This window comes from Halictus rubicundus, chromosome 4 (assembly GCF_050948215.1).
Source record: "Halictus rubicundus isolate RS-2024b chromosome 4, iyHalRubi1_principal, whole genome shotgun sequence".
In the NCBI taxonomy this organism is placed as follows: Eukaryota; Metazoa; Arthropoda; class Insecta; order Hymenoptera; family Halictidae; genus Halictus; species Halictus rubicundus.
In genome coordinates, this window is record NC_135152.1 from 17265497 (window position 1) to 17292299 (window position 26803).

Below are 26803 nucleotides of genomic sequence, written 5' to 3' on the forward strand. Positions count from 1 at the left end.
CAACAAATCACGCTCCTCTGGTAGTTCAACATCCGCGAACATTTCTCTGCGCAAAGCAGGGAAACGAATATTTCATTGAGATACAGATAAACAACCAGTGCGAAGAAATTTCGTTGTACCGCGCCCACGATCGAAAATCGTCGCGATCGAGAAACGAGAAACTTGAACCGAGCGTGTTATTAGAACGAAAGATCGTACGCCCACGCGATCGATCTTGTTACCTTCGATCCTTAATTGCCGGGGATAATTGCGCGGACCTTTCTATGCTGTGGCATGGTGTGTACGGTTCGCTTAGGCCTGTTTCAAGCCTCCTAGTGATTTTTCTACGGCGAATCGATTGTACCGGTAAAGAAAACGCTCGGACGGAAAAGACGGCCGAAGGCGGGAGAAACAGAGGGCCGAAGTCACGGTTTGCTTGTTCGTCCCACGCCGAGAGAGCCAATATCCGAAGCGGATACGCGATATTGCGATCAATGCCATTGGCCTATCTGGAATACGATCCCGAACGAACCAACGCAACGGACGGACGATCGTGGAACGTGTGAGAATCCCGTCGCTTCGCGTCGCGACGCGTTTCGAGATCGATTACCGGAGATACACGAGCGCGGTCGCGTCCGTCACTTTTCATTCAAAAACGAGCAGAGGATCACCGAACCGTGTTAACCCCTTGTCCAGTCGGTAAGCCGCCACGACTTACAGACAGTGTTCCGAACTCGGAGATTCATCGCCTCGATCGATTTACCCGGGGAATCGATTTTCACGTCTCGCTCCCGAGGACTGACAAGTCTGTTGCGAAATACGACGGTCCGATGCTCGGCCCTGTTGCGATCGGAGAGATTAGGACATGGTAAATGACCTTGGGTGGTCTTCGAACACCGATCAAGGGTTGCTGGCATGTGGAGCCAATAACGGTTTTCACACTTTTGTATTAATACATTTCCAACACTGACCGTACCGAGCACTAAACGTGACTAATATGCGTCGCCTCATAAAGATTACAAGATTAAGTTTACTTCAATTTCTGGCAATTTTTACAATAAAACGTGATAGAATGAGGAAAGTCAATCATTTTCTTTACAGTACGTAGTCTGCTGCGATGTTAACACCGACCGTGCCGAGCACTAAACGTGACTAATATGCGTCGCCTCATAAAGATTACAAGATTAAGTTTACTTCAATTTCTGGCAATTTTTACAATAAAACGTGATAGAATGAGGAAAGTCAATCATTTTCTTTACAGTACGTAGTCTGCTGCGATGTTAACACCGACCGTGCCGAGCACTAAACGTGACTAATATGCGTCGCCTCATAAAGATTACAAGATTAAGTTTACTTCAATTTCTGGCAATTTTTACAATAAAACGTGATAGAATGAGGAAAGTCAATCATTTTCTTTACAGTACGTAGTCTGCTGCGATGTTAACACCGACCGTACCGAGCACTAAACGTGACTAATATGCGTTGACTCATAAAAATTACAAGATTAAGTTTACTTCAATTTTTGGCAATTTTTATAATAAAACGTGATGGAATGAGGAAAGTCAATCATTTTCTTTACGGTACGTAGTCTGCTGCGATGTTAACACTAACCGTACCGAGCACTAAACGTGACTAATATGCGTCGCCTCATAAAGATTACAAGATTAAGTTTACTTCAATTTCTGGCAATTTTTATAATAAAACGTGATGGAATGAGGAAAGTCAATCATTTTCTTTACGGTACGTAATCTGCTGCGATTTTAACACTAACCGTACCGAGCACTAAACGTGACTGATATGCGTCGCCTAATAAAAATTACAAGATTAAGTTTACTTCAATTTCTGGCAATTTTTACAATAAAACGTGATAGAATGAGGAAAGTCAATCATTTTCTTTACGGTACGTAGTCTGCTGCGATGTTAACACCGACCGTACCGAGCACTAAACGTGACTAATATGCGTTGACTCATAAAAATTACAAGATTAAGTTTACTTCAATTTCTGGCAATTTTTACAATAAAACGTGATAGAATGAGGAAAGTCAATCATTTTCTTTACAGTACGTAGTCTGCTGCGATGTTAACACCGACCGTGCCGAGCACTAAACGTGACTAATATGCGTCGCCTCATAAAGATTACAAGATTAAGTTTACTTCAATTTCTGGCAATTTTTACAATAAAACGTGATAGAATGAGGAAAGTCAATCATTTTCTTTACAGTACGTAGTCTGCTGCGATGTTAACACCGACCGTGCCGAGCACTAAACGTGACTAATATGCGTCGCCTCATAAAGATTACAAGATTAAGTTTACTTCAATTTCTGGCAATTTTTACAATAAAACGTGATAGAATGAGGAAAGTCAATCATTTTCTTTACAGTACGTAGTCTGCTGCGATGTTAACACCGACCGTGCCGAGCACTAAACGTGACTAATATGCGTCGCCTCATAAAGATTACAAGATTAAGTTTACTTCAATTTCTGGCAATTTTTACAATAAAACGTGATAGAATGAGGAAAGTCAATCATTTTCTTTACAGTACGTAGTCTGCTGCGATGTTAACACCGACCGTACCGAGCACTAAACGTGACTAATATGCGTTGACTCATAAAAATTACAAGATTAAGTTTACTTCAATTTTTGGCAATTTTTATAATAAAACGTGATGGAATGAGGAAAGTCAATCATTTTCTTTACGGTACGTAGTCTGCTGCGATGTTAACACTAACCGTACCGAGCACTAAACGTGACTAATATGCGTCGCCTCATAAAGATTACAAGATTAAGTTTACTTCAATTTCTGGCAATTTTTATAATAAAACGTGATGGAATGAGGAAAGTCAATCATTTTCTTTACGGTACGTAATCTGCTGCGATTTTAACACTAACCGTACCGAGCACTAAACGTGACTGATATGCGTCGCCTAATAAAAATTACAAGATTAAGTTTACTTCAATTTCTGGCAATTTTTACAATAAAACGTGATAGAATGAGGAAAGTCAATCATTTTCTTTACGGTACGTAGTCTGCTGCGATGTTAACACCGACCGTACCGAGCACTAAACGTGACTAATATGCGTTGACTCATAAAAATTACAAGATTAAGTTTACTTCAATTTTTGGCAATTTTTATAATAAAACGTGATGGAATGAGGAAAGTCAATCATTTTCTTTACGGTACGTAGTCTGCTGCGATGTTAACACTAACCGTACCGAGCACTAAACGTGACTAATATGCGTCGCCTCATAAAGATTACAAGATTAAGTTTACTTCAATTTCTGGCAATTTTTATAATAAAACGTGATGGAATGAGGAAAGTCAATCATTTTCTTTACGGTACGTAATCTGCTGCGATTTTAACACCGACCGTACCGAGCACTAAACGTGACTAATATGCGTTGACTCATAAAAATTACAAGATTAAGTTTACTTCAATTTCTGGCAATTTTTATAATAAAACGTGATGGAATGAGGAAAGTCAATCATTTTCTTTACGGTACGTAGTCTGCTGCGATGTTAACACTAACCGTACCGAGCACTAAACGTGACTGATATGCGTCGCCTCATAAAAATTACAAGATTAAGTTTACTTCAATTTTTGGCAATTTTTATAATAAAACGTGATAGAATGAGGAAAGTCAATCATTTTCTTTACGGTACGTAGTCTGCTGCGATGTTAACACTAACCGTACCGAGAACTAAGCGTGACTAATATGCGTTGTGTCATAAAATAATAAAATGTGATGGAATGATGAAAGGAAAAATAATTCTCAACGAAAGTATTTTCGTTATTTCAATAACGGTGGAATGGAAAGCACGAAACCGGTCATCTAGTTTCTTCAAAATTTTAGCAGAGGATAGATAACAATCGCAGTAACCGCTATAACGTGGGAGGAACGTTCACAATTTTCTAGTGAAGGGTCAAGAACACTTGATGGGGAACCTTCCCGTGGTACCCTTTTCGCCAGCCATAAACCCCAGTTAGCTTCTGGAAGCCACGAGACACTCCCGACCAAAATGAATTTTTTTTTTTTCATTGCCATTAACAGGGAACATTCGAGTATCTCAAGTAATTATCAAAGGTAATTCAATGAGCGGTTAAAACCCCCGTGAAAAGGCTAGCGGCAGCCATAAGTACTAGGCGACTTTGGGGAGCAAATTAAGGGGTTGGGATCGAAGGTCCCGAAGAAAGGACAGTGGCATAAGGAGAAGAGAGAGTTGATGAAGAGAGGACAAGGCTTTGAGGACAGAACTAGGACTGGTAGTGGGTCGAGGGTTGCCGTGAATGAAACCGTGAAGGAGCTTGCCTCTTATCTTTCATGTCGTACCGAACCGAAATTGTCTCGAGAGTTTTCTTTCTGCTAATACGGTTCCCATGGCGCTCTTCATTCTCCCCGATAATCAACTTTCTCACACGTCGACTGTCAATAATACAGTAAACATCAAAACATGTAACAAAATGAAAGAAACATTTGTTTTGAAATTGTGCAAAATATACAGGATGTTCATTTGAAAACCTTCCAGCCGAATATCTCGAAAAGTATGAAAGATATTAAAAAAGTGTAAAACATGTGTCCAAGGATTTCGTGGGGGAAAAAGGGGGGTAGTATCAGTTTTTTATTTGGGTGGCGTTTCCAAGGTCATTTGAAGGTCAACTTTGTTTTTTCAAATGGAAACCTATATTTTTTATTATGGGATCTTATTGTGCGTAAAAAGACCAGCAATTTTCGTAGGATACTTTTTTTTTATCCGCGCACTAGTTTCAGAGATATCTGCTGTATAGCAAATATGTAATCATAAAACGAAACGTCGACACCAGCGTATCGGTGGAACAATACTATTTCAGAGATAATAATTAGCTTTTCATGAAACTTTTACCAACGTATTCGGGACATTTTTCTGATTGAAACGATACCAAACACGGCACGATTTGGATTACACTTACTTCTTTAACCAGTTAACTGTGTTTGACGAGTATACTCGTCATGAAGAAGTGGCAATATTTTGTGTCATGACGAGTATACTCGTCAAAACAGCTGTAATTCAAACAGCGGTTAATTTTTGCGACGCAACTTAGGTACGCGTTTTTCAAAGAGGTCGCAACAGTTAACTGGTTAATCCACAATGCAGTGGAACCTCGATTAACCGAACTGATCGGTGGAAAATGATTATTTAAATAACAAAAAAAGTCAACTACCTACAGTGCTAGAATAAGTCCATGCTGATTCGCACAATAAATCGTATGTACCTCGGATAATGGAGAATTCAGATATCGGTTCGGATAACGGAGGTTCCACTAAATCATGAATTGAACAAGCAGATATGCTCCGAACTGTGTCGTGTTTGGTATCGTTTTAACCAGAGAAATGCGAAGAATACGTTGGCAAAGCTTTCGTAAAAGCATAATTAAAAACAAAAACAGTTACGTCCCTGGATTAATATTGTCTCACCGATATATCTAATCTTCTGGGCTGCCAAAGGAGCACATTCTGCGATATTGGGGATAAATTTTGCAGAAATATCCTGCACATTCATTCCCATCTACCTAGACGCTGCTGTACGCCGAGAACGACCACATACTCGCCAGACTGTGCATCCCGAAGGCCGTTCGAGCAGATAAGGAAGGTGGAGGAAATTTTCCCGGCGGCACGACCGAGGGAAAAAATTTCAGGAAGCGAAAGAACCTCGAAGGACACGGCCGGAAGAGACGTAACACACACGAAGGATACTGATGAAGATAGCGATCTTCCGAGGACAGATGAAGAGCGGTACTGGGTCGAGGGTTCGGATGAATGAAACCACTGAGGAGGAACCTCTCGTCTTGTACGCGGGACAAAGAGACGATGGCGGCAGGCGGCAGGCGGCGGCGACAGCGTCGAGAATACCCGGAGGGAAGTTTACTTTGATTAAAACTGTTCCAGTAATGTCGGGAGCCTTTTCATGCGTGCTTGGCACACAGAATTCGTTTGGCTTACATTAGACGCGCACCGAAAGTACTTTCATCGATTCGTGCTCCGCGATGCGTGCTGGGAAACGAGCATACGGGGAAACGTCGCGCATGCACGCACAGTTTCGTCGGGAGCTCGCATGGAACTCCGCGACCGACCGCGAAACGAGAATTATAGGAAAACGATACCCGAAACTCGGCCCGAAACAGATTCCTTTCGTAGCACCGTTTCCGAACAGAGCGATTTTTTATGCAATCGTGCAAGGGACGCACAGCGACACACTGACACAGTATCGGTGTTCGATCAATCGATGGAAGTCGGTATAAAACTAGCAAACTGCTCCGATCATATCACGCCAAACCTGCCGAGCCTTAAAAGTAACTAATACATGTTGTCTTAGAAACATTACGAGATTGAATTCGTTTCGATTTTGTGCGGTCTACTAAATGTATTTATTTAATCAATGACGATCGCACACGTCAAGAATCCATTAACCCTCGGACTCCTGCGAGTTCTAGACCCACGCCGATATTTCACTACAGTTTTCATTCGATATAAGGCGATGGCTCGGGACCGGTTTTCGTCGTATTTCGGATGAAGGAGAAGAAGAGGGAATATCGATTTTCTGATTTCAAAATAGAAAGCATCGTCATATACCGGAATAAAATTATACATATTGACGGTCGCTCCTTGTGCGTATCTCCACTGCTACGGGTCACGAATGACGTCGTAATAGCGCGCGCAGGGTTAAGGATGCGTTGCCATTGCAATCGTGTATTTCCTGTTTTTGAAGAAGAACTACTTTGACTTTTTAATTTATTCTACATGACGATCGCAGGCCTTCAGAATAGTTTATAATTCATTTGTATTTTTTTTTTTGCTAAGTAGACTGGAACATCGTGTCTGCATAACGAACAGACACAAGCAGTCGATTATTTCACGATTCCATACGGCTGAAATGATCGGCAGATGGGACGAATAATTGTAGTTCTCGTTGAATCGGCGCCTTTGTCTATCCGCGGACAAAGAGTCCTCGGAGACTGCCGTGGAAGTTTAGCTTGATTGAAATTGTTTTAATAACGCGGGTGAGCTGGCGCCGCTGCTCTCGGATAGTTTCGCGCCGTCAAGATTACTATAGAACGGTCGAATAAAAACGGTACTCGCAGGAACGATCCCCGGCGATTGTTTACGGACGCCCTTTTGTTCTTTCGTTAACACTTCACGTTCTACCGTGTGTTCCGCTTAAACGGCGTTTCACGACGGTCATATCGATTTCGCTTCATTATCACACCCGAACGATGTGATTTTATGGTAATCGGACGCGTAACGTTGACTCCGAACTGCGAACTTTCACGATCCCGGCGAATGCGTAAAATAACACTATGAAAATAATATTACTAAAATAATAACACTAATGAAAATGTACAACTCAACCGTTTAGAAGCATCTATCGCATTCGTAAGTATGTGAAGAAATTAACATATCGTTCGCTTCCTTTCTAAATTTTTGAAAATGTCCCTGCTACGAAAACATCGGATTTCTTTAAAACAGTAGCGAAATAAATGGTGAAAACAACATTTTATTCAAATGACAATTTTTTTAGAAGATACTCTTATGTTTTCACCCTAACCTAGCGCCGACCAACTTCAAATGTATCCTCTCTTTGAGATCCTGGATATAATTCTGTGTATTTCGATTGTTGTTCGATGACAGCCTAAAGTCCCAGAATAAAGTGTACAGGTAACCTAAGTTTAACTACAGTTTTTTGCGAATATCAGTCCGCCTCTGGTTACTGTAAGAGTGTAAGTGGTGGAAAGTAAGTCATGGAACAGAAACAAAGTATTGCGTTTTGAATATTGTTACATTGTTATTCTATCCGCGATTTGTAGATTAGTCTGCGGAGACGGCACAATTTTTCCGGTTTTCCACGGGCGCGTCAAAGGTCAAGTAGAACAAAACAGAATAAGTAGAATAGTTAAACATTCAAATGATTGAGAAATTAAAGCGACTGTTATCGAATGAATGACGGGGCATATTGCACACAATATAGTTCAAATGTATCGTGGCTAGTGCAAGACGTGCGAATATATGAATATATTTTCGATCGATACCTGCACGCGGTGGTTGAGGGACGACCGAAGCGTTTCTACCGGATTTGCTCGAGGACTTGCGAATAGAAATTAGAAGAAAAGGCGAGATAAGCAAAATAGCGGAGCGTTTCGTGAAAAAATCCACGCGTGTTCTCGATCAATTATTTGTACCACGTTCTTCGATATTTATACCGTCATGCACGGATCGTTGAAATTCCAATTGGCCACCGCTCGGCCGCTTCCACGGCCATAAATTACAACCGCCACGGACCGGCATACGCATTGCTAGCATGCACCGGGCAACAAGTTGCAATTACAAAGTGCCCCTGGTGCAGCGCTCGCATGACTGCCGAACAAATACTTCCTGTCGCGCGAAAAATCCTTCGCGCGACCTTTCCCTTAGCCCTTTGATCCCTCGCGAACCCTCCGTCCGCTTCGGCGAACAAAATCTTTTATTTAAATTTCATACTTGATTCCAGCGTTCGATGATTTCTCCAGATTCGACCGTACGCAAATTCTGTAATTAGCAGCGCGCGGTAAAAGAACTTATTTATGTTTAAAGCTTGCCTCGGTGAACACGCGCTCTTTGAAAATTCTGAATTTCAAAGCTTCGCGAAATCAAAAGTTAATTACCAACCCCTTGATTCTCGAGGTAATTGTGCGATAAATCGTAAAAACAAGCGGAAAGAGCGATTGTGCGATAAAACGGCTTCTTTATGCAATTATTAAACTGCAGGGTACCGATGCAAATTCATATTTCCAAAGCTGAATTTCAAACTGAATAAAATAGTCCCGTGCATGTCTGGTTTCAATAGAATTATTTCTTTATACAATGTTACATGTCACACAAGAATTCCCGCGAAAGGAATGAGGCACCGCCATAGTGGTCGGGCTTTCAAAATTCTGTGGCATTCTCACTCATTCGTTGAACCACATTTGATATTCGCATGAAACTTGGGTTGTATAATGTAAATAGTAATGTTACAGGAGTCTCTCCGTAACTGTCGCAAAGGGCTCTACCGCAACTGTCAAAATTTTATCCCCGCCACTGGGGGAATCCCCCTTGGAAACAGTCAAGTGGTAAACGGTCAAGTATCAGTGACACTCGCACTAATGCAAGCGATGCAACATATTGCAACTTTTCTAATTTCTAATGTTTTTTTTATGAAACTTTCCCCATCGTGTTCGTCTCGTTTTTCTAACCAAAATGACACTGAACACGATATAATTACGGCTGTAATTATTTGTGTAACAAGCGAAGTTAAGAATTCATTTACCTCTACCATAAGTGTCAAGTCCGAAAATGTAATCGCTTGCTACACAAGTAATTATGATCGTAATTGCATCGTGTTTGGTGTCATTCTGATCAGAAAAATGGGACGAATATGACGGTAAAAGTTCCATTGAAAGAACAACCAAAAATAAGAAATTTTTATTTTTGCATTTAATAGGCTGAGCAGTTCCTCTTTCTTTTTCAATCACTATCCTTCTCCACGTTCGGCACACTACAAGCAGTAGGTACCTCTCCTAGAACTGTCGCTCGGCAAACCCAAAGATACGACAGTTACGAAGAGTACAGTGAATTCTCGATATATGTCAACAACACGGGTCTTGCCAGCGTCGTATATCCTCCAGGAGACATGCGGAGGAATGCGAAAGAAATCGGTAAAGAAACCGTTTGATTGGTCAGGCGTACCCAGTTGGGTGACACACATTCTCGCTATTCGTTGAAAAGATTACCATTACTACTTTAGGTGTTTCGTATCGCATCGTGGTGAACTTTGCTACCTTGTTTCTCTGCGACGTCTCACATTAAGAAACACCGACCCTCGTAACGCATCCGCATCGGTATTTCAAAGAGCTCACATCCATATTGCGTTTTCATTCAAATCAAAATGCGTACATATATTCGAGTGGGGAAAGTAATAAATGGAGGGAAAAACGAATGTTGCGCGCTTTCAGTTGATCGTGTTAAGTGTCCGTGGTTGAACGAAGTCTGCTAAATATATTGAGAGCCAAGGAACGAACCGACTAAAATGGGTATCCTGGAACTCTACAATCATTACTGGAACGAAGATCTCGGTACGTAATTCTAATTAAGATTTCGAGTGCCTAAAATATTTATTGACCAAAATGCACATTTCGTTCGCATAGGTGTGCGATATGTGTATAAACGAAATATAAAGAAAAATATATGGAGTTATTTGAAATTATTAAACATATTAAGAAAGGAAATAAACTTCTATTTCACTCCAGTTTGTTGTAATTCACGTGGAAAATGTTTACTCTCCATAAAGATTCGCTGTCTACTGAACAACGACGAGCCGGCCAGCGCGCAAACACCGTTCCTTTTCTGTTTCGTGGTTCTGCGATCATAATTGATCGACAACAATAATCGTTCGTAATTCCAGATCCGAGGTCTAAGGATTTACCGTTCGTAGCGTCGAACTACCAAATACCATTACTCCTGATCGCCTATCTATACATTGTTTTGAAATGGGGACCGAATTACATGAAGAACAGAAATCCGTACAGCTTGAAAACTTTCATCAGATACTACAATGTCTTCCAAGTTATCATAAACGCTTTCATAATCATAAGGTTAATTCAATTGGGTCTCTTCGACGAACCAACAAGATTCTGCTATCCAACGGATTATTCGTTCAATCCCACCTCACTACAGGTATTTGAAAACCATTACGGTAATGTCTCGATAAATGTGAAAGTGATGTGCACGATATTTGCCGGAAACTCTTACGTTTTTAACCATCTTTTTATAATGTTCATGTCCACATAGTCGTGACGTTTTTCTAATTAAAACGAGGCCAAACATGACATAATTCGGAGACTTTGTTCGTTCAATTAACAATTCAGTAGAACCTCGATTATTCGAACCGGTGGTGTCTGAATTCTCTATGTTTCACGTAAAAACAATTCGAACATGTTCGAGATAAAGAGTTAATCTAACGTTGTACCTAGGCAACTATTCTATTATACTAACACTCGTGTTCCACTGATTAGTACTAATAATCGAGGTTCTGGTCTATCGTGAATTAAACAAGTAAATACGATCCAAATTTTGTCACGATTGGTGTCATTTCAACCAGAGAAGTTCCACGAATGTGTTCGTAAAAGATTCATAAAAAAAAGTTATCAAGCACAGAAAAGAATAGAATAATGCAAATAGTAAAGGATTAAGAATTAGTGATTGTGCACATAATGTAAGTGGCATTTCGTGTCAGAAATTTTCGCGTGTGCATTTCTGCATTTTCAATTGCTTACCCAATACTTTTATCAAAATATTATTCTATTTGGCACAATCGTGAGACGCAAACTCTACAAATGTGATTAACCTTGGACTGGAATTTAATAAATCCCAGCTAGCTGTAAACAATCACGACTCAGAACATTGTCATTATAATTGTGTGAATCATCATCTTTGCATGTTTCGCCTTACAGTTAGATTTAAATTTTATTTTGTGCAAAGATCCGCAGTTTACTAATACTTTTTAATAAGTAGGTTCTTATGTTGTGTGCAAAGCAGTTATGGAAATTTTCTATGATTCTAATGTTAAATTATACCAGTTGTGATCATTCTAATTTTAAAGTTAATGAAACAATACTCTTCACTTTTCTGTTATGGATAATATTAACAGATGCAAGTTTCTTTGATCTTTTAACCGGCTGATTATAAATACTTGCGAAGATGGCCATAGCCCACGGTAGTAGGGATAATTCCGCGACATTTATCATCCAGGCCTTGGCGACATCTATAGAGAAATCACTGTAATCGTTGAAAGTCGAACATACTACGGGGCATTAAATATCCATAGCAATACAATAAATGTCATTAATTCTCACAGATAGTGTACACACTATGGCTATGTTGGATGATAAAGATCGTGGACCTGATTGAGACAATAACATTTGTGCTCAGGAAAAAGAGTAATCAGGTCTCCTTCTTGCACCTATACCATCATATAACAGTGCTGTTGTTAGGATGGTATATCACAAGATTCCATATAGGCAAAATGGCTGCAATTCCAGCTATAGTAAACTGTTCCGTTCACGTCGTCATGTATAGTTACTACTACTTCAGTACTTTTGGCGACAAAGCGCCGAAGATACTACAGCAGGTGAAACCATTAATCACAATAATGCAAATGGTAAGTGGAAGTTGACGTTAAATCAGAATCAGACCAGATATGATTTCATTTTTAGCTAATAGATTGTTTGAATTAATTTCGATTTAAAGAAACTAGTGTCATTTATTTACTGCAAGATACAAATTATTAATACACCTAATATTACGACTAATACTATGACATATAGTTGTGATCAATATTGCTAATATTACGAATAATATTATAGTGTATAATATTAATAATGTATACCACACTAGTAGTAAAACCACTAATATTAGTTTACTAATAATGATTCTTAAATCAGATGACTCATAACTTTAGATAATACATTTTTATCTCTGTCACAACAGGTACAATTTGTCATCCTAGTCTTGCACTCGTTTGTGGCATACCTTCCATCGTGTCATACAAATCTGACGACGGCAGCGAACGTACAAATTGCCAATCTCATAATAAATTTCGTACTGTTCTACAACTTCTATCAGAAGAGCTACAAGGCTCAGCAGAAGCAGAAGCAGAAGAAATAACACACAAATGGTTATGAAATTATTACGACGTAGAATAACCGTATTTGTCTTTATATCAAATAAAAATTGTTTACATGAATTGGAAGAAACACATCCGCTTATTCAATTCTTTTAATCTGTCTACTGCTTTAAACTGCACCTACTTATTTCTATTATAGATCCATCAAATCTGCAGTCTAATTACAGTGGTTATAATTATAAGTCGTAATGAATGAACGATTGAAGAAGATAGATCATTTCTAATACAAATTGCGCCCGTAACCTTGATCAATGGACCAATTGCGACTTGAAAGAGACGGCTACAACACCGTGTGCTTAGCTCGAAGACTTTCGAGCAGATCTATGGACCGCGGTAGGTGGTCCAGAATGAAATGACCGGGAAACGGATTTTTATGATCCGGGCTAAAGATATTGATGATCATTCAGGGGAGGAATAATAATTCACTAAGACAAAAAGCGCAGAAATAACCGGGAAATCTCATCAATCATCGGCCGGGGGTTTGTATTCGCTGCGAACGACTCTATCGAGCACGAACGATCGATATCGACCTTTTAAGGTAACCCTGATCCAGACAGACAATTTATCACCCGGTACGCGATGCGTGAAACGAACGAAGCCGTCCGATCAGCAGGTAGAGACAGATAAAACACAAGACACCGCGTGGAAAGCTGGCCGGCATTGAGAAATCAAAGGCAACGTGTCGGGAATCGGAGAAACTATGGCGTTAACCGTTTTATTAGATTGTTGCGCGCCGCAATTACTCCCATAATAGCATTGGAGCTGCAAGTATGACTAATTTACTAGATAAAACTTTCCATTAACACCTTGACTGCCACGTCGGTAACCGACACAATTCTTCGTCTGTCTCTAAACATCAATTTTTCTCATAGTATACGGACACTATAGAATTAACTGTCTTATTATACTCTTGCGCGTGAAAATTACCCCAATAATAGCAATCACGTTTATCTTTAAACATTAATTTGTCTCGTTACGTAGTTATTTAAACCTAAAACGAGTTTATTGTTGCATCACATGTTTTCACAGAATTGCAACAGCATAAATATCGAATATTTGTCGAAAATCAGAAGTTTAGTGTGCTCTAAAAATTGTTAAGAGTTGTAACAACTCGCGTGTCAACTGATTATCATGTATTAACCAGTCGGGTTCGCGGCTTAACGATTTCAATCTGACTGTGAAGCCACGTGGGCATTATTTCTTCCGCGCTGGGCGAAGTGTAAGATTATTTCAGTGATATCAGTATTTAGTTCATATACTGCGGCACGGTGACTGTATAATTTACCCTCCTCGTGATAAAGTATTTGTAACGAGACAGGTTAGATTAGTGTACAAGATTTTTCGCGACATAGTATTCGTTGCGATACAACGCGTTCTGTGCGCGTGTAGATCGGCAAGGCATCAGGTTGATTTAGAAACTAAACGTTGCGGAGTTTCACAGTGAGTTTCTGAAAGATCATCGAACCGAAGAGATAATTGCACGGTGGACTACTGTAGGAAAATTCTGAATGAAACTGGAAAAAACATAATTTTTTAAGGGATGGAAAATTCAATTAGAGCGGGGCGAGCAATTTTCAATTCGCCTCAAAGGGGGTTCGGGGCTGACAAAGGAGCGGTCGGGAAATCTAATCGGCGATAAACGCACGTAACGTTTAAACGAAGTTACGCCGGTCGAACGAGAGTTTACACGATTACGCAATTCCCTTTCCTTTTCGCCGTTTCGCATCCTGTCAGCGGCAGGGCAACTTCTCTTTAGTCTCCCCCCTAATTATTTTGTTTCCGTAACCGTGGCGACAAACGCCGAACCACGTAGGGTTCCAACCGACCGTCAGGATCGTGCCTCGTGTCGTAATGCATGAATTTCCATTCGAGGAAATAATATTTTTCCTTTCGCCCGGATAACTTCCATGAAATTGTTCTCGACAGCGTGAGATCGATCCTCGTGTCGGTTAACAGAAGAATTTAGAGTCCAAACAACTTTTCCAAATTTATTTCTTTTTATACTTCTCATCCGCTGATCTTGATTGTATGTACACATTCGTTCGACTCGGAAAAGTGAAACTTCAGAATAATTTTTCACTCGAATTTTATACCCGACAAAACGCGATGGAACAACATTCAATTCTCAAGTGTCAGAATGTCATTGAAAATACTTTATCCAAATTCCTTTTCTATATCAGACAAGTGGAGTTGATCATTTATAGCAAACTCAGTTTTCATCTTTCCCTCGTCAAAAAATTGTCGAATCTCGCCAGAACCCGTGCAAGAATGATGCAGAAAATCATAATAGTGAAAGCTATCGCGGTTTCACGTGAAAAAATGTTGATGTCAGTCTAGAGCACCGCGATCTACATCGAGAATAGCCCATTAACCACTGCCAAGAAGTATGTAAGTGTCACTGCCCATCCATTAAAACAAATAGCGCGTGTATGGGATATTTGAAAGCGGATCGCGGCCCAATGCGGATTGAATTGTAAAAATTGATTTATAGCGTGTGATAATCGCGCGACTCGAGCTAAATTATATTTTTATTATCGTGGTGCGGTTAAGTCTATTGGAATTCCGCGAAGCGATTGCATGTGCACGATTTTATTTTTCGTTTTTTCTTTTGTTTTTTTTTTTGTGACATTCCGAACCGTCGGACGATAGAATTAGAAAGTAAACGGGCGGGCAGGTCCTAGGCCGAGGGAAAGAAAAATGTCTTTTACGAGCATGGTTATCACCGTCGCCTATAAAGACGAACGTTCGGTGCTCGCGGTAATCGAACGAGAATTGCTGCGTTTACGCAAACCGTGGCTTATCTGCTTACCATTTTCATCCGCGAGCAGGGTATTTTTTCACGCGGCCGCGGAAGAAAACGAAACAAACGACTGGAAAGCCCGATAAACGTGTCGTAAATATTTGTCTAAAAGCGGCTCGCGAGAAAAGTACCGATACGCGCGATTTCTATGTAAAACTTTATCGATGTCCCACTTTCCCACTCTTCGGAACTGGCTTTCTTGGCGATTCGATTAAAATACGAGAAATAAACAAGCCAATTTATTCGAAAAGAACATGCCTATGGAAATTCAGACACCCGAGTCTCGCTCTATGATTTCCTCAAAATTACACCTGTGTCGCTTTACATATTTCCTCCGTGAAATCTAGAAAATTGAAGAAAACTTTTCAAAACGATATGTAAATGCGTTCCGAATTCGCGTAATGTGGACGTAAATCTCTGCAACGTTGAACTCGTCAATTCGAGAAAGTGGAGTATGGTAGTGTTGATTCAAAGCGAAACTTGCGCTGATCGAGAGATAAAATAGTTAGCAGCAATCTTCAGATTGCCAAACTTCCGTTGACAGGCAGATCAGTCGGATATTAAGACCTTTTCGGTGTAAAATAGTTAAGTAGACGCGACTCGATAATAGGACTAGGTCCCTGACGTCGCGAGAGTGCTCGACTTCTCGCAGATAGTTCGTCGATGTCCCCACGGGTCCGACGGTGTAAAGTGAATTAACGCTGTCGTTGAACCGTAAGAGCGCCGGATAAGTAGATAACGCGATTAGTGCGTGAGCGCATCTGATCCCCTCGCGTTGGATCTTCGAGAAAACTTTGAATTGATCTTGTGTACGTCTCGATGAGTTTTACCTTTGCGCCCGGAAACTTCCGAGCTTCACACCTGAACGCGATTCTCGAATCTGTTCAAATCTCATCGTTACCAACCCCTCGCACTCGAAGCTATTTTAACCGGAGGACGCCGACATTTCTTTGGACCTTAGAATATTTCCATTTCGTGTACGTGTGATTGAACTGGTATTTATTGATACCAGATTTCTCAGCTATCTGTTATACTCAAACTTTTGGAATGTCTTCGGAGAGATGTTCCCGCACACGTGATAATCTAAAAATGGTTAATATTTCGGTTTTCGAAGCTTTGGAATGAATCGATGTATAGACAAATTTTTTCGAATTTAATTCTGGCGACGAAAAACGGGTTTTCAGCCCAGCGTGCGTCGCGTCGGGCTTCGGGACCGCTAAACAGGCAGCCAAACACGCCGCTCGAATGCAAGATAAACACGCTCCTCAGAATTGGCATCATTTGGCCGGTCCGTCTCCAACCGGAGAGTAATTTTCGATTAGTTCGGACGAGCAAGCGAGCAGAGAGCCGAATCGTTCCGAGCGAGGGTGAGCGTCGCGACGTAGGCGGTGGCGGCGTCCCCGTTAATGACGTCGTATTCACCGGTCTTTCGTTACCGGGGTTCCGTCGTTCCGCGACATGCGGATGGTATCTCGCGGCTGCAATCAGCCGGTCGATTAATTGAGAGTGCAGGATAACCGCGAGCACAATGCGGCCGTCCTCGCAGGAGGGCCGCAGGACGAGACAACTCTCTCTCTCTTTCTTCCCCTCTCTTCCCCCCCCCTCTATCCGTTTCTCTCTCGCAGCTGCGAGAAGCGCGAACTCGCACGAGCCTCGATATTTATCGCGCTCGATAAATCTCGAGGCTCGCCGCGGCCGCGGACAATTGCCTGGTAATTGCACTGACAGGTAACGCGATCCTCCCGCGAGCTAGTTTTCTTGATGCTTCACGCAGCCCGGCCGTTATTATCGGCAAATCGATTAATGATGTCGCTGCGCGCGAATTTTATGCCAGGCTAATGAGTTCGAAGTATCCTCGCGGCGATTTTTCTCCGGGGGTTGGTATTCGTTTTAATACCGGAAGTGTTGGCCGAGTCGCTGGCAGTCGTTTTTGCAGTCTTTGTTCTTCGGTTGCTCGACTGGTAATCGGTGTCGCCGGATCAAGACTTGTCCCCCCACTATAATTTCCCCTTCTACCCCGCTATTCCCCACGTTTCCGCCGCGGCCCGATCACGTGACGCGGTTCGTCTCTGTCGCGCATACTCCGCTACTGGCAGAGAGAGAGAGGGTAACTATTTCCCCTCAATTCCTGCGCCCTCCCCTCATCTGGCGACACTGGTTCAAACGAGTCGCGGTATAGCATCAATTGGTTTGTATCAACGAAGTTCTACAACATGGCAAAAATGAGTAGACGTAGCACGAAATTCTCTTATCAAACGAATGAAATTCGGCGGTCAATTATCCGCATAAGCAGCATCGCAAAGCAGTGTGTTATCGAAGTCGGACATCTTATTAAACAATGTTCGAAACTCCCTCGAGTTCACCTGTGAACGCGATAGCAGAACGCTGTCGGTGTACCGTCGTAATAGTACATCACAGTGATCTATTACAGGGCCAACAATGGGCACCATGATCTTGTTAATCAGATTAGCCAGGTCGTAATTACACACAATTGCAACTTGACACCAGCCGGTAATGTGCCTTCGATCAAAATCGCATCGAACACGATCCAAAGAGCTTATCAAATTTACGATTTCCATTGTTGCGAGGAGATCGAGCCTGACATCCTCAGTTGTTTCATATCTTATCATAGTTTGTATTATAAATTCTCAGAGGGACCTGCTGTACATAAAAGAACATTTCATTTTAACTTTGTAGTATCGTTTATACCGTATCAAGTACATTAGAACCTCGGTTAGCTAAAATAATCGAAGTACGTAGAGTTTCGAATAATATTTAGAACAGTTACTTCAACCAACTTTAGGAATCACCCCCTTTCAGGGAAGTACAAGATTTTTGGGAAACCCTGTACAAATCGTTTCCGACCGATCAATTTTACACGTGGAACGTACTAAAGTAACAAAGAAGTCAGACATATAGAATATAAATGAAATCAAAATTCGATGAATTTTAGCTTGAGATTTTGCAGGTACGTGTCGAAGGGGTGAAGTTGCAAGAAAAAAATCGATAGAAAAGGAATTTCTCTGGTAAGAGAAGAACGCTGACCGAACGCCTCTTGAACGGAGCAAACACGTCGAACGTCGGAGCTAACTCGTAAACAATAGGGATCATGTGGAATGGCGGATGTTGTCGGGCGGACTTTACGGCGATTAGGGACCGTAAAGCTAGTCGGTGCGTCCGGCAAAAGTGAAATAACGATAAATTCAATTTCACTCGTTGTTAACTCTCTCCCCATCATAAAAGGATCATTCGTGCCGGGTCCGAGTCGATGAATTACGCGAAACGAGGAGTCGCGGTGCTTTCGACTGCAGGCCGGCCGTGCACTAAATTTATGATAACCAATAGAATGTAATCGTCCTTCGAACAGAAGTAACAGTAGCCAAGGCAAGGCCGTAATGGACGAGCAAGAGAACAATGGGGAAGAGATAAGGGAAAGCTGCCGGTGCTACTGACGGTTCTTCCCCGTTCGGTGCTATTGTAGTTTACGACTGCACTTGCGATGCAGCACGCCGCGTGTAATCCCGATGCCTCGCAGACGTTCGGTAATTGGAAATTGAATTCGAGTCAACGATAATGCCCGCTAAGAAGATCTACGCCGCCTTTCAAGGTCTATCAAAGCCTCCGAGGAGAGGGGGAACCTATTCGAACTTCTTCGCGCTTTGAAACTTTCAATGGAACTCTTCGCGTTTTAATCAGTCCCGAATTTTACATTTCAAATTTCAAGTTCCGTTTAATTACCGCGCTTGTCCCTGACGCCGACAGTTCTATCGAACGCTACCGCTAACTGCCCTATCCTTATTATTAAAACGTCCTAGGTGGTTGGCAGAAAAGGTCTCATCAAGAGTTTCCAAATTTCACATGAAATGACCTGAGCTGTTAAACATTCGTAATTGCTTTTGAATTCTCGAAAATTTGATGTTCAGGATTGTCGTGAATTTTTATTCTTATATTCCAATCGCAATATCCGTTGTGATTTAATTTACGTTTGATGGACATTGATCTTTAATATTTCCACAGTTTCAACGCCAACTTAACGCTAGAACTACCGAGTAATAAATACAACTGTAACAACTGTAATAATGACAATACTACATCTATTCAAACCTAATACCATTTTTATTTTAACATGTGCTTCAATGAAAAAGTTCATTCAAAAAATTCTGATGAAAACATTTTTATAGCTTCAGTAGTTGTGAAAGAAAAAATTAGGAACCAGTCATTTTGACTGGTTCGGTGGTTCCAGTGTTAAAAAGTTAATTATACACAATGTGGTCGAAAAAAATTCTCCATCTCATCTGAATCCATTATCATTCAATTTTGTTAGATTGCGGATGTTTATAATAATAATAAGAGAAGGATTTTTTAAAACAACTAGACGAGATTTTTCTCTTTTGAAATTCTGTGCATGCTGTAAATGCATAAAAATCAGGAGTTTCGTTTTAAAAAATCAACTCTTAATCTTTGTCCTGTCGTCGTACATCCTGTGTATATATTTGCAATTGAAGCCCGAATTTGACAATCTCGTAATGAGTTTAAAACAAATTACTGTTTCAAACAGATTAAATTGTATGTTTAAACAGATTAAATTGTATGTTGATGACGGAGGATTGTCAGCTGGCTGTGTGTAACGATCAGTCTGTGTAAAACACAGAGACATGTAGATTAACAGCCGGCGTACTGTGAGCGATATGCGAACGTATATTAGATCGGTATGGACCGCGATCGATAACTGTTTACGCGGTTAGCTGGCCACTAGTTAGAGATGGAACCGAGTGACATCAGTTTGAGGTTTCTCGACAGGCTATGTAATCTCTGTTAATAGAAATTGCCTTAGTCAATCTACGCTATTTGATTTAAGCCAATTATCGCATCGACTACAAAATGTTACTTCTTTACCGATCAACGTAAATACACTTCAAATATTTGCGACTCAAAATTTGGAAACAGAATTTTCTGAACAACCTAGCACAATTTCTGTGCAAACGTTGATATTTCATTATTTTATATATTATTTTAACTAACAGCTGGCACTTATTCCCTGCGAAGCCAGCTGCCTAATGTTCCTTATTAAATTTGTAAAAAACTGAATATATGTAATTTTATTAAATTAACATACTAGTATTTGTATGTTGTTGTCTGAGTCGTGTGCATAAGGGTTTCGAGTGAATTAAGAAGAAAAATTGCAAAAATTGTTTTGCAATACAATGCGGATCTATTTCTCACTTGAATTAAAAACAAAATCTTACACAAAGCAGACAGATTTTGAGAAGGAACATTTCCAATATTTAAAATGTTCGATACTGTGTAATTTAAGTAGAATAATATTTGAAATATAAAACAAAATTTCGTAGTTTAAAAGTTCGCCTAAAATATCTCTCTCCGTTAAAAATAGCGGAAGCACGATCAGTTCTAACGAAGCTGAATTGAAATATTTCAGCGCGGAGTCCCATTATTTCCAGAATGCTTTCGATGAAATACTATTCTTAAATACCATGGTAACGGGCGTTACTCCCGGGTACGATTTAAATTCCATTCGATTGAATAACAGAAAAGCGTGAAGGTGTTGGCGACTCGTGAAACAATTGCGGAACCGATGGCATCTCTGCTGCAAACCAGCCGGATCAATGAAACGTTATCGGCTCTCGGCACGGTTCTGAATCAGGGAATCTCACGAGTCAACGCTCTGATGCACCTTGCAGTCAGAGGCGATGAATCACCGAATCGCCGGTATTATTCGGTGATAATCAGCTGCTGGGAACTGAACCAATCGCGTCTGCGATCTGCCAACTTCCGGTAAACTCTGTTCCCAATCTCTTAATTCCCACATACAAATTTTTGTAACGCAGAGACAAATACCTTGAATCGCTAACTAGTAGGTACGGATGTTACGGATCACTCACCTGTAACAAAAAAGGAATTGCATTTTAAGTACATTTTAGAAGCCTACTCATACACTTGGATATTATGAAAAATAATCGCATCGTGCAAATTTTCAATTTATTTTATCAACATAGCTATTCAGTTGCAAATAAAATGTCATTTTTGCCGGGTTTGATTGAACTTTCATTTCGTAAATGTGTTTATGCACAGTCCACAGTCGAGTGGTAACGGAACATGCATTGTTCAATCCGTTCTTCGTTGGATGATTTGTATTTAATTGATAGAAGGATAAGAACTGCGTATGATGGGAAGACAAGAAATAAATTATAAAAAAAAAATGTAATGTAATGCGTGTAGTGTTTGTAATTTAACACGTTGACTGCCATGTCACCCATGTGTGGGTGACGGAATTATTTGTCCAGGTTTTAAAATGAATTTTGACATTAATATATTCATTGTACCAAATTTGATTAGGATCTGTAAAATACAAGAAAGTTGGAGGACCACTCAATATCATACATTTAATTTTTCCAATTGTTATTTCATTAAATAACTTACTTTGATTTCATGGAATTTTTGAGGTTTCCAGTTTGGCAGTGAAAGTGTTAATTGGATCATTACATTTTTAGAGTAAATTTTGAAAATCCACTTAAGGGTTAAGCAGTCACTTTTAACATTCGGTAGGTTATTGTTAATTAAATTGTTCTAATAGTACGTGATTTCTTCGATCAACCTTTCGATCTCCGTTAACGGATACAATCCTGGAGGCAAATCTTTTGCAAATCACTTTTATCGCAGACCGTCGCAAATTGCGCTAGGTCAATTTTCCTTCGTTTCCGACGCGCGAACATTTCATTATTCCGTCATTACGGTTCACCTGTATATTTCTCCGCCTCTGCTCGGTTATTTTCTTCGACTGGAAGTCTTCTTCGCTTCACGACGCAATGGCTACCACGCAATTTTCTGTTCGATCGGCCCCGAAGGACAAAAACCGGCCAACGGACCGCTCCCCGCGGATTAGGTGGAAGATGTAACTAGAATGCGGGCTCCTCGTAAAGACTACGAACGAGAAAATGTTTCATCTCGTTGCTGGAATGCGCCAGCCTCGTATAAAAACATGTCTGGTGGACAGATCCTCTCTGACTGGCCGCTAACAAAGCGCGATTAAATTCAATGGAGGAACGATTAAAAAGTGTCGCCGCTCTTCCAGTAATAGTTCAAAGTATCGTATGTTCGCGTCATTTACCGTTCCCTCGAACCTGTTAGCGTTTCTTAGTATTCATACCGATCGATGTTCCTGAGCCACTTGTTCAAGCATCCAGTGTCTTCTCGATTTTTTGAAAATTTTTCCGTCCCCTTATTGTCCCGTATTTTCAGCAACAACATCCTCGCAATTATTGACAGAATATCTTGCCGAAAATGGTGCTCGGTTTGAGCAATGAATTTATTTATAAAACAGTTCAAACAAACCGACGTTTCGTATGCAATAAACCAATATAACACGCGGCATTTCCTTCATTTAATAGTATACCAAACTGTTATTTACAATTATACTATTTACAATTGTATATGTATAGACAGCGGATCTTTATGCAAAATAATAATTTTCCACCTGAATTGCAACAAACTGGAGCGAAATAAAAATTGATTTTCCTTCTTAATGTGTTCAACAGGTTGAAAATAACATAACAGTATTTTTAAAATCTTCTAATAGTTTCACTGTTTCCACAATTACATCTACTCATTTTCGTCATAAATGCATATAATCCGCTGTCTATATATGTATATCGACTGGTCAACAATTTCTTAACAGCCCCTCGCTTCTATTATTTCCTTAGGGGTTGTCCACCGCAGGGCAGTTTTGCGTTAGGGCTATTTTACACTGATCACCGTACAAATATTTTCCACTATTACAATACGACGATCATGCAGACATTCTTGCGTAATTGTTCGATCTGTTCATAATAATTTGACCAGCGGCCGTACCATTTGCGACCACCGTAGTCGAGGAAGAAGCCGGTTCGACGCGGTGAGGAAAAAGTGTTCCGCTGTCTAAGCGACACGTGAAATTAGTAAACAGGGTAGAAGAAGGGTCGCGGACGCGGAAAGGGAAAAATATGGCAGAACCGGATAGCTGAAGACGAAGACGGGGAGCGGGGTGGAGGGGGGATGGGGAAAAGAGCAAGGAGGAAAGAAGGAAGAGAAGATAGTGGTGAACGATAATGTCCAGCCGTGAGCGTTACTCGGACCGTGAATGTGTCTGGCCGGGTCCTCATCCTTCGGAGGACTATTTGTTCCACGCAACGCGTAAATTACGGCCAATCGGGCCGGGAAGAGCCGGCGGAGCAGCAACAATGACGGTCCGCTGCTTCGACGACCATTATGTATCTCGAAGACGAGGGAATTTCGCGAGGTTGCCCGAAGGGGAACTGATCCGGAGCGCGTCACGGTTCGACGGTTCGTTCATGCCCCGAAGTTATACTCTGTGAACACCGGTACTCCTGCGCGGCAGACTTGTTTCAAAATTTCATTATTTTTTTCCTCCTTCGTCCGACCCACCTGGACTGCCGCGTTCCTCTTGCACGTCACCGATGTCTTCATTAACTTCGCTACTGTCTCCGACCGGATCACGCTCTCGTCCGGGAGTGAAAAATCGTAGGATTTTTGGGCTAGGAATTAGCTAGGATTAAAAGGTCTCGTCAACTTTTAAAGGCGGAATGAACACACTTTCTTTACAAGAAAGATAAAGATCGATGGTGGGAAAAGTCGAAAATAGAAACGGCAGCCTTGTAAATAAGTCAATTTTTTACTACCACTACGACGATGCTTGCTTTGATCAATAAGTTTTATTTGGAAATTGTTCAAAATCGAATATTCCACATGCGAGAACCTAATAATAAGTCGAAAGCAATACAGAGTGAGTCGTTTCACAGTACCACCTAAATTCACTCGTAATCCCCTTTTTCTCTAAATCGAAAAACTGAAGAGAAGAATATTTTAAAAAGTAATTTAGTGAAATACTAATGCGTACAATAATTCCAAGAGATTAGAATGGCTTTTAGCTAAACCGTGACTCGATGGATCGAAAAAGGGTTAAGGACCTCGCTGAAATGTGGCTTTCGTTGTTAGGCGCGGTTACGATCTTTGTAAACTCAAACCCAAAGTTGGTGGAGTCTGGTCAGGAAGGGTTTATTGGGGTTAAAGGTAGTCAGCTGAATGACTATGGTTCCCTGGTGGAGATGACCGCATCGAGACTCACTCTACGTTCGGAACACTTTGTCCGCAGTCTATGTCTTTCTAAAGGAAACACGCACCAGCTGGCTACGAAGAAAGTTGTTTCTTAATGTTCTTTACGGTTCCATATATCAATTTCGGCGAGCGAATAAATAACGATATCCAACAAACATTTTTCTTGCGTTTCTGTAACCAGTTGGTACGAAGTCGGTACCACCGAATATTAGTTCATTAATGTTGGACTTAACTCGATTTGACTTCAAGGTGAGAACTTCTTTATGAAGTGACTAACAATTGTTACTGATAATCGGTTCTGTGGATAGAATAAGCGAAAATCGTATTAATGCATCGCAAAGTTCATACAGCTTTCGTTCAGTTAGAGTAAAAGATTCTTAAAATTGAAACTTTTACTTCAATAGAAAATAAAAATTCTCAAAAGCTGAGTACGATAGAGAAGAATGACTTTCAGGATCGTGTTCAGCGCATAAAAATCTACAAGAACCGTCTGTCGTCCATCGAAACGGAAAATTGGTTTGTAATTGTCGCCGCTGTCAATCGATTTATGTCCGGAACAGCAAGAGTTGTTTGATCAACCGATACTGGCTTTCAATCTAAGTATCCAATGTGTCAAAAACCGTGTGCCACTTACCAGCATCGAAACGACAGAAGCTTTTGAGCGGAGCGACAACACGGTAGTCAGGATCGTTTCTTGGACGCGTGTCACAATGGCAGCGCGACACATTATTCCCCGTGATTCATCAGGTTCCCATGCGTTAATACGAATCACCGTGCCGATATAAATTACAAAGCGATTGTGCACGCGTGTTATGCTCGTTGCCGGGTGCATGAGTTACGCCCGGGCCCCGGTATCGGAGGCTGCCGCGGCATTAAAAATTAATGCTGACAAGGAGAGCCGACAATAACGAAACGCGCGTCGAACACCGAAGAGATATGCGGCCATTATGCCCGGGAATTACCGACGGCGTGACCTCTGCCCTTCTCGTTCAACTGAATGGAATGAAGGATTTTCAATCACCCGCTCTCCGCGGTCCTGCAAAAATCTACAGCCATAAATAGTAGGTTGCCCGGGCCTCGCCGTACAAGTTAACAATAATTGATTGTTGTAATGTAATACGTTTCACTCGCGTCGCACACTCGTTTTCTTATTAGACACCGGGGAACGCGAATGCTATAAGGCAATGCTGAAACACAGCCTTGGGTTCCTTATTGGAATACAAAATTTAGTAAATATATTTTCACTACATCAGTATATTTTATTAGTCGTCCGAATTGAAACAGCTTTCGAAAAAATATTTTTGTAATTGTTTTCCTGAAAGTATGGGAAACTTGCTATTATGATTTTCATGTTGTTTTATATTGCAATCGCGAGTCTTGCTATATTTTCCAACATTTTTTCAGAAGTTGTCTAATTTTCATTGATAAAAGAACAAATATCGAAAAGATACGTCAAACCTTCGTTTATTTGTTTTAAATATATTGAATTTGACAAGCGTACGTAGACTTTTACAATTGATCGTATACCTAACTCAGAGATTTTTATTATTGAAAAGGGTATGTTCGCATACCTGCGCGAATGCGAGAAACAAGTGCAGGTGTGCGAGGCGAGGTCCAGCTTTGATTAATTCCAATTCATCCTTTGGCTCCGTTGTACTTGTTTCGCCATCTCCAATTGGAACATCGATATCGGGAAATAGATTGAATTCGCAGCCATTGTCCATATACAGTTGTAGTCGAGAAATATACGATTTTTATCGTTCTTGACCTCGAAGATGAATATCCCCTCGAATATTTTTAAGACTATTTTATGCCGCGAATTATTGAAACAGAAATATCCTACTTCGTGCATCAGACTAACGAACTAGAAATATTTTCTTATACCAAAATGTTAAGAAACATTTCACTCGCTAATCTTTTGCTCTTCAAATGATACTATAGATTAAGCGAGACCAAACTAAGCACGTGGAAGCAGGACTGTAATATTATATTTCGGAAATAAACGATCAACTGTGGTGTTGCTAGTAGAAACGACATAAGACAGAAGGGCATAATTCGAGGTGCTTTAATTCGCGACTGTCTTCTTCTGAAATACCTTTCCAACAGAAAATTCCGCTTGAATCGAGCGCTACCGAAAACGAGGTTTAAAAATTTTTCCCCTA

At 40.7% G+C, this 26803-nt stretch overlaps 2 protein-coding genes across 8 annotated transcripts in view; one reads left to right on the forward strand and one right to left on the reverse strand.

The window, feature by feature from the left end:
• LOC143353678 (uncharacterized) overlaps positions 1–26803 on the reverse strand; it is a 448475-nt gene that overhangs the window by 157060 nt on the left and 264612 nt on the right. The gene's annotated exons all lie outside the window — the stretch shown is intronic.
• The window catches only part of LOC143353093 (very long chain fatty acid elongase 1-like), a 41538-nt gene continuing 24716 nt past the window's right edge, over positions 9982–26803 (forward strand). The window contains exons 1-4 of one of the 2 annotated variants that reach the window (XM_076786140.1): positions 9982–10103; positions 10433–10704; positions 11885–12187; positions 12517–12680. In XM_076786140.1, the coding sequence (XP_076642255.1) occupies positions 10058–10103; positions 10433–10704; positions 11885–12187; positions 12517–12680 (785 nt within the window). In that variant the 5' untranslated portion in view covers positions 9982–10057. Of the gene's footprint in view, positions 10104–10432; positions 10705–11884; positions 12188–12516; positions 12773–26803 lie in introns of those variants that run through there. The other variant, XM_076786138.1, reaches the window with a different exon arrangement.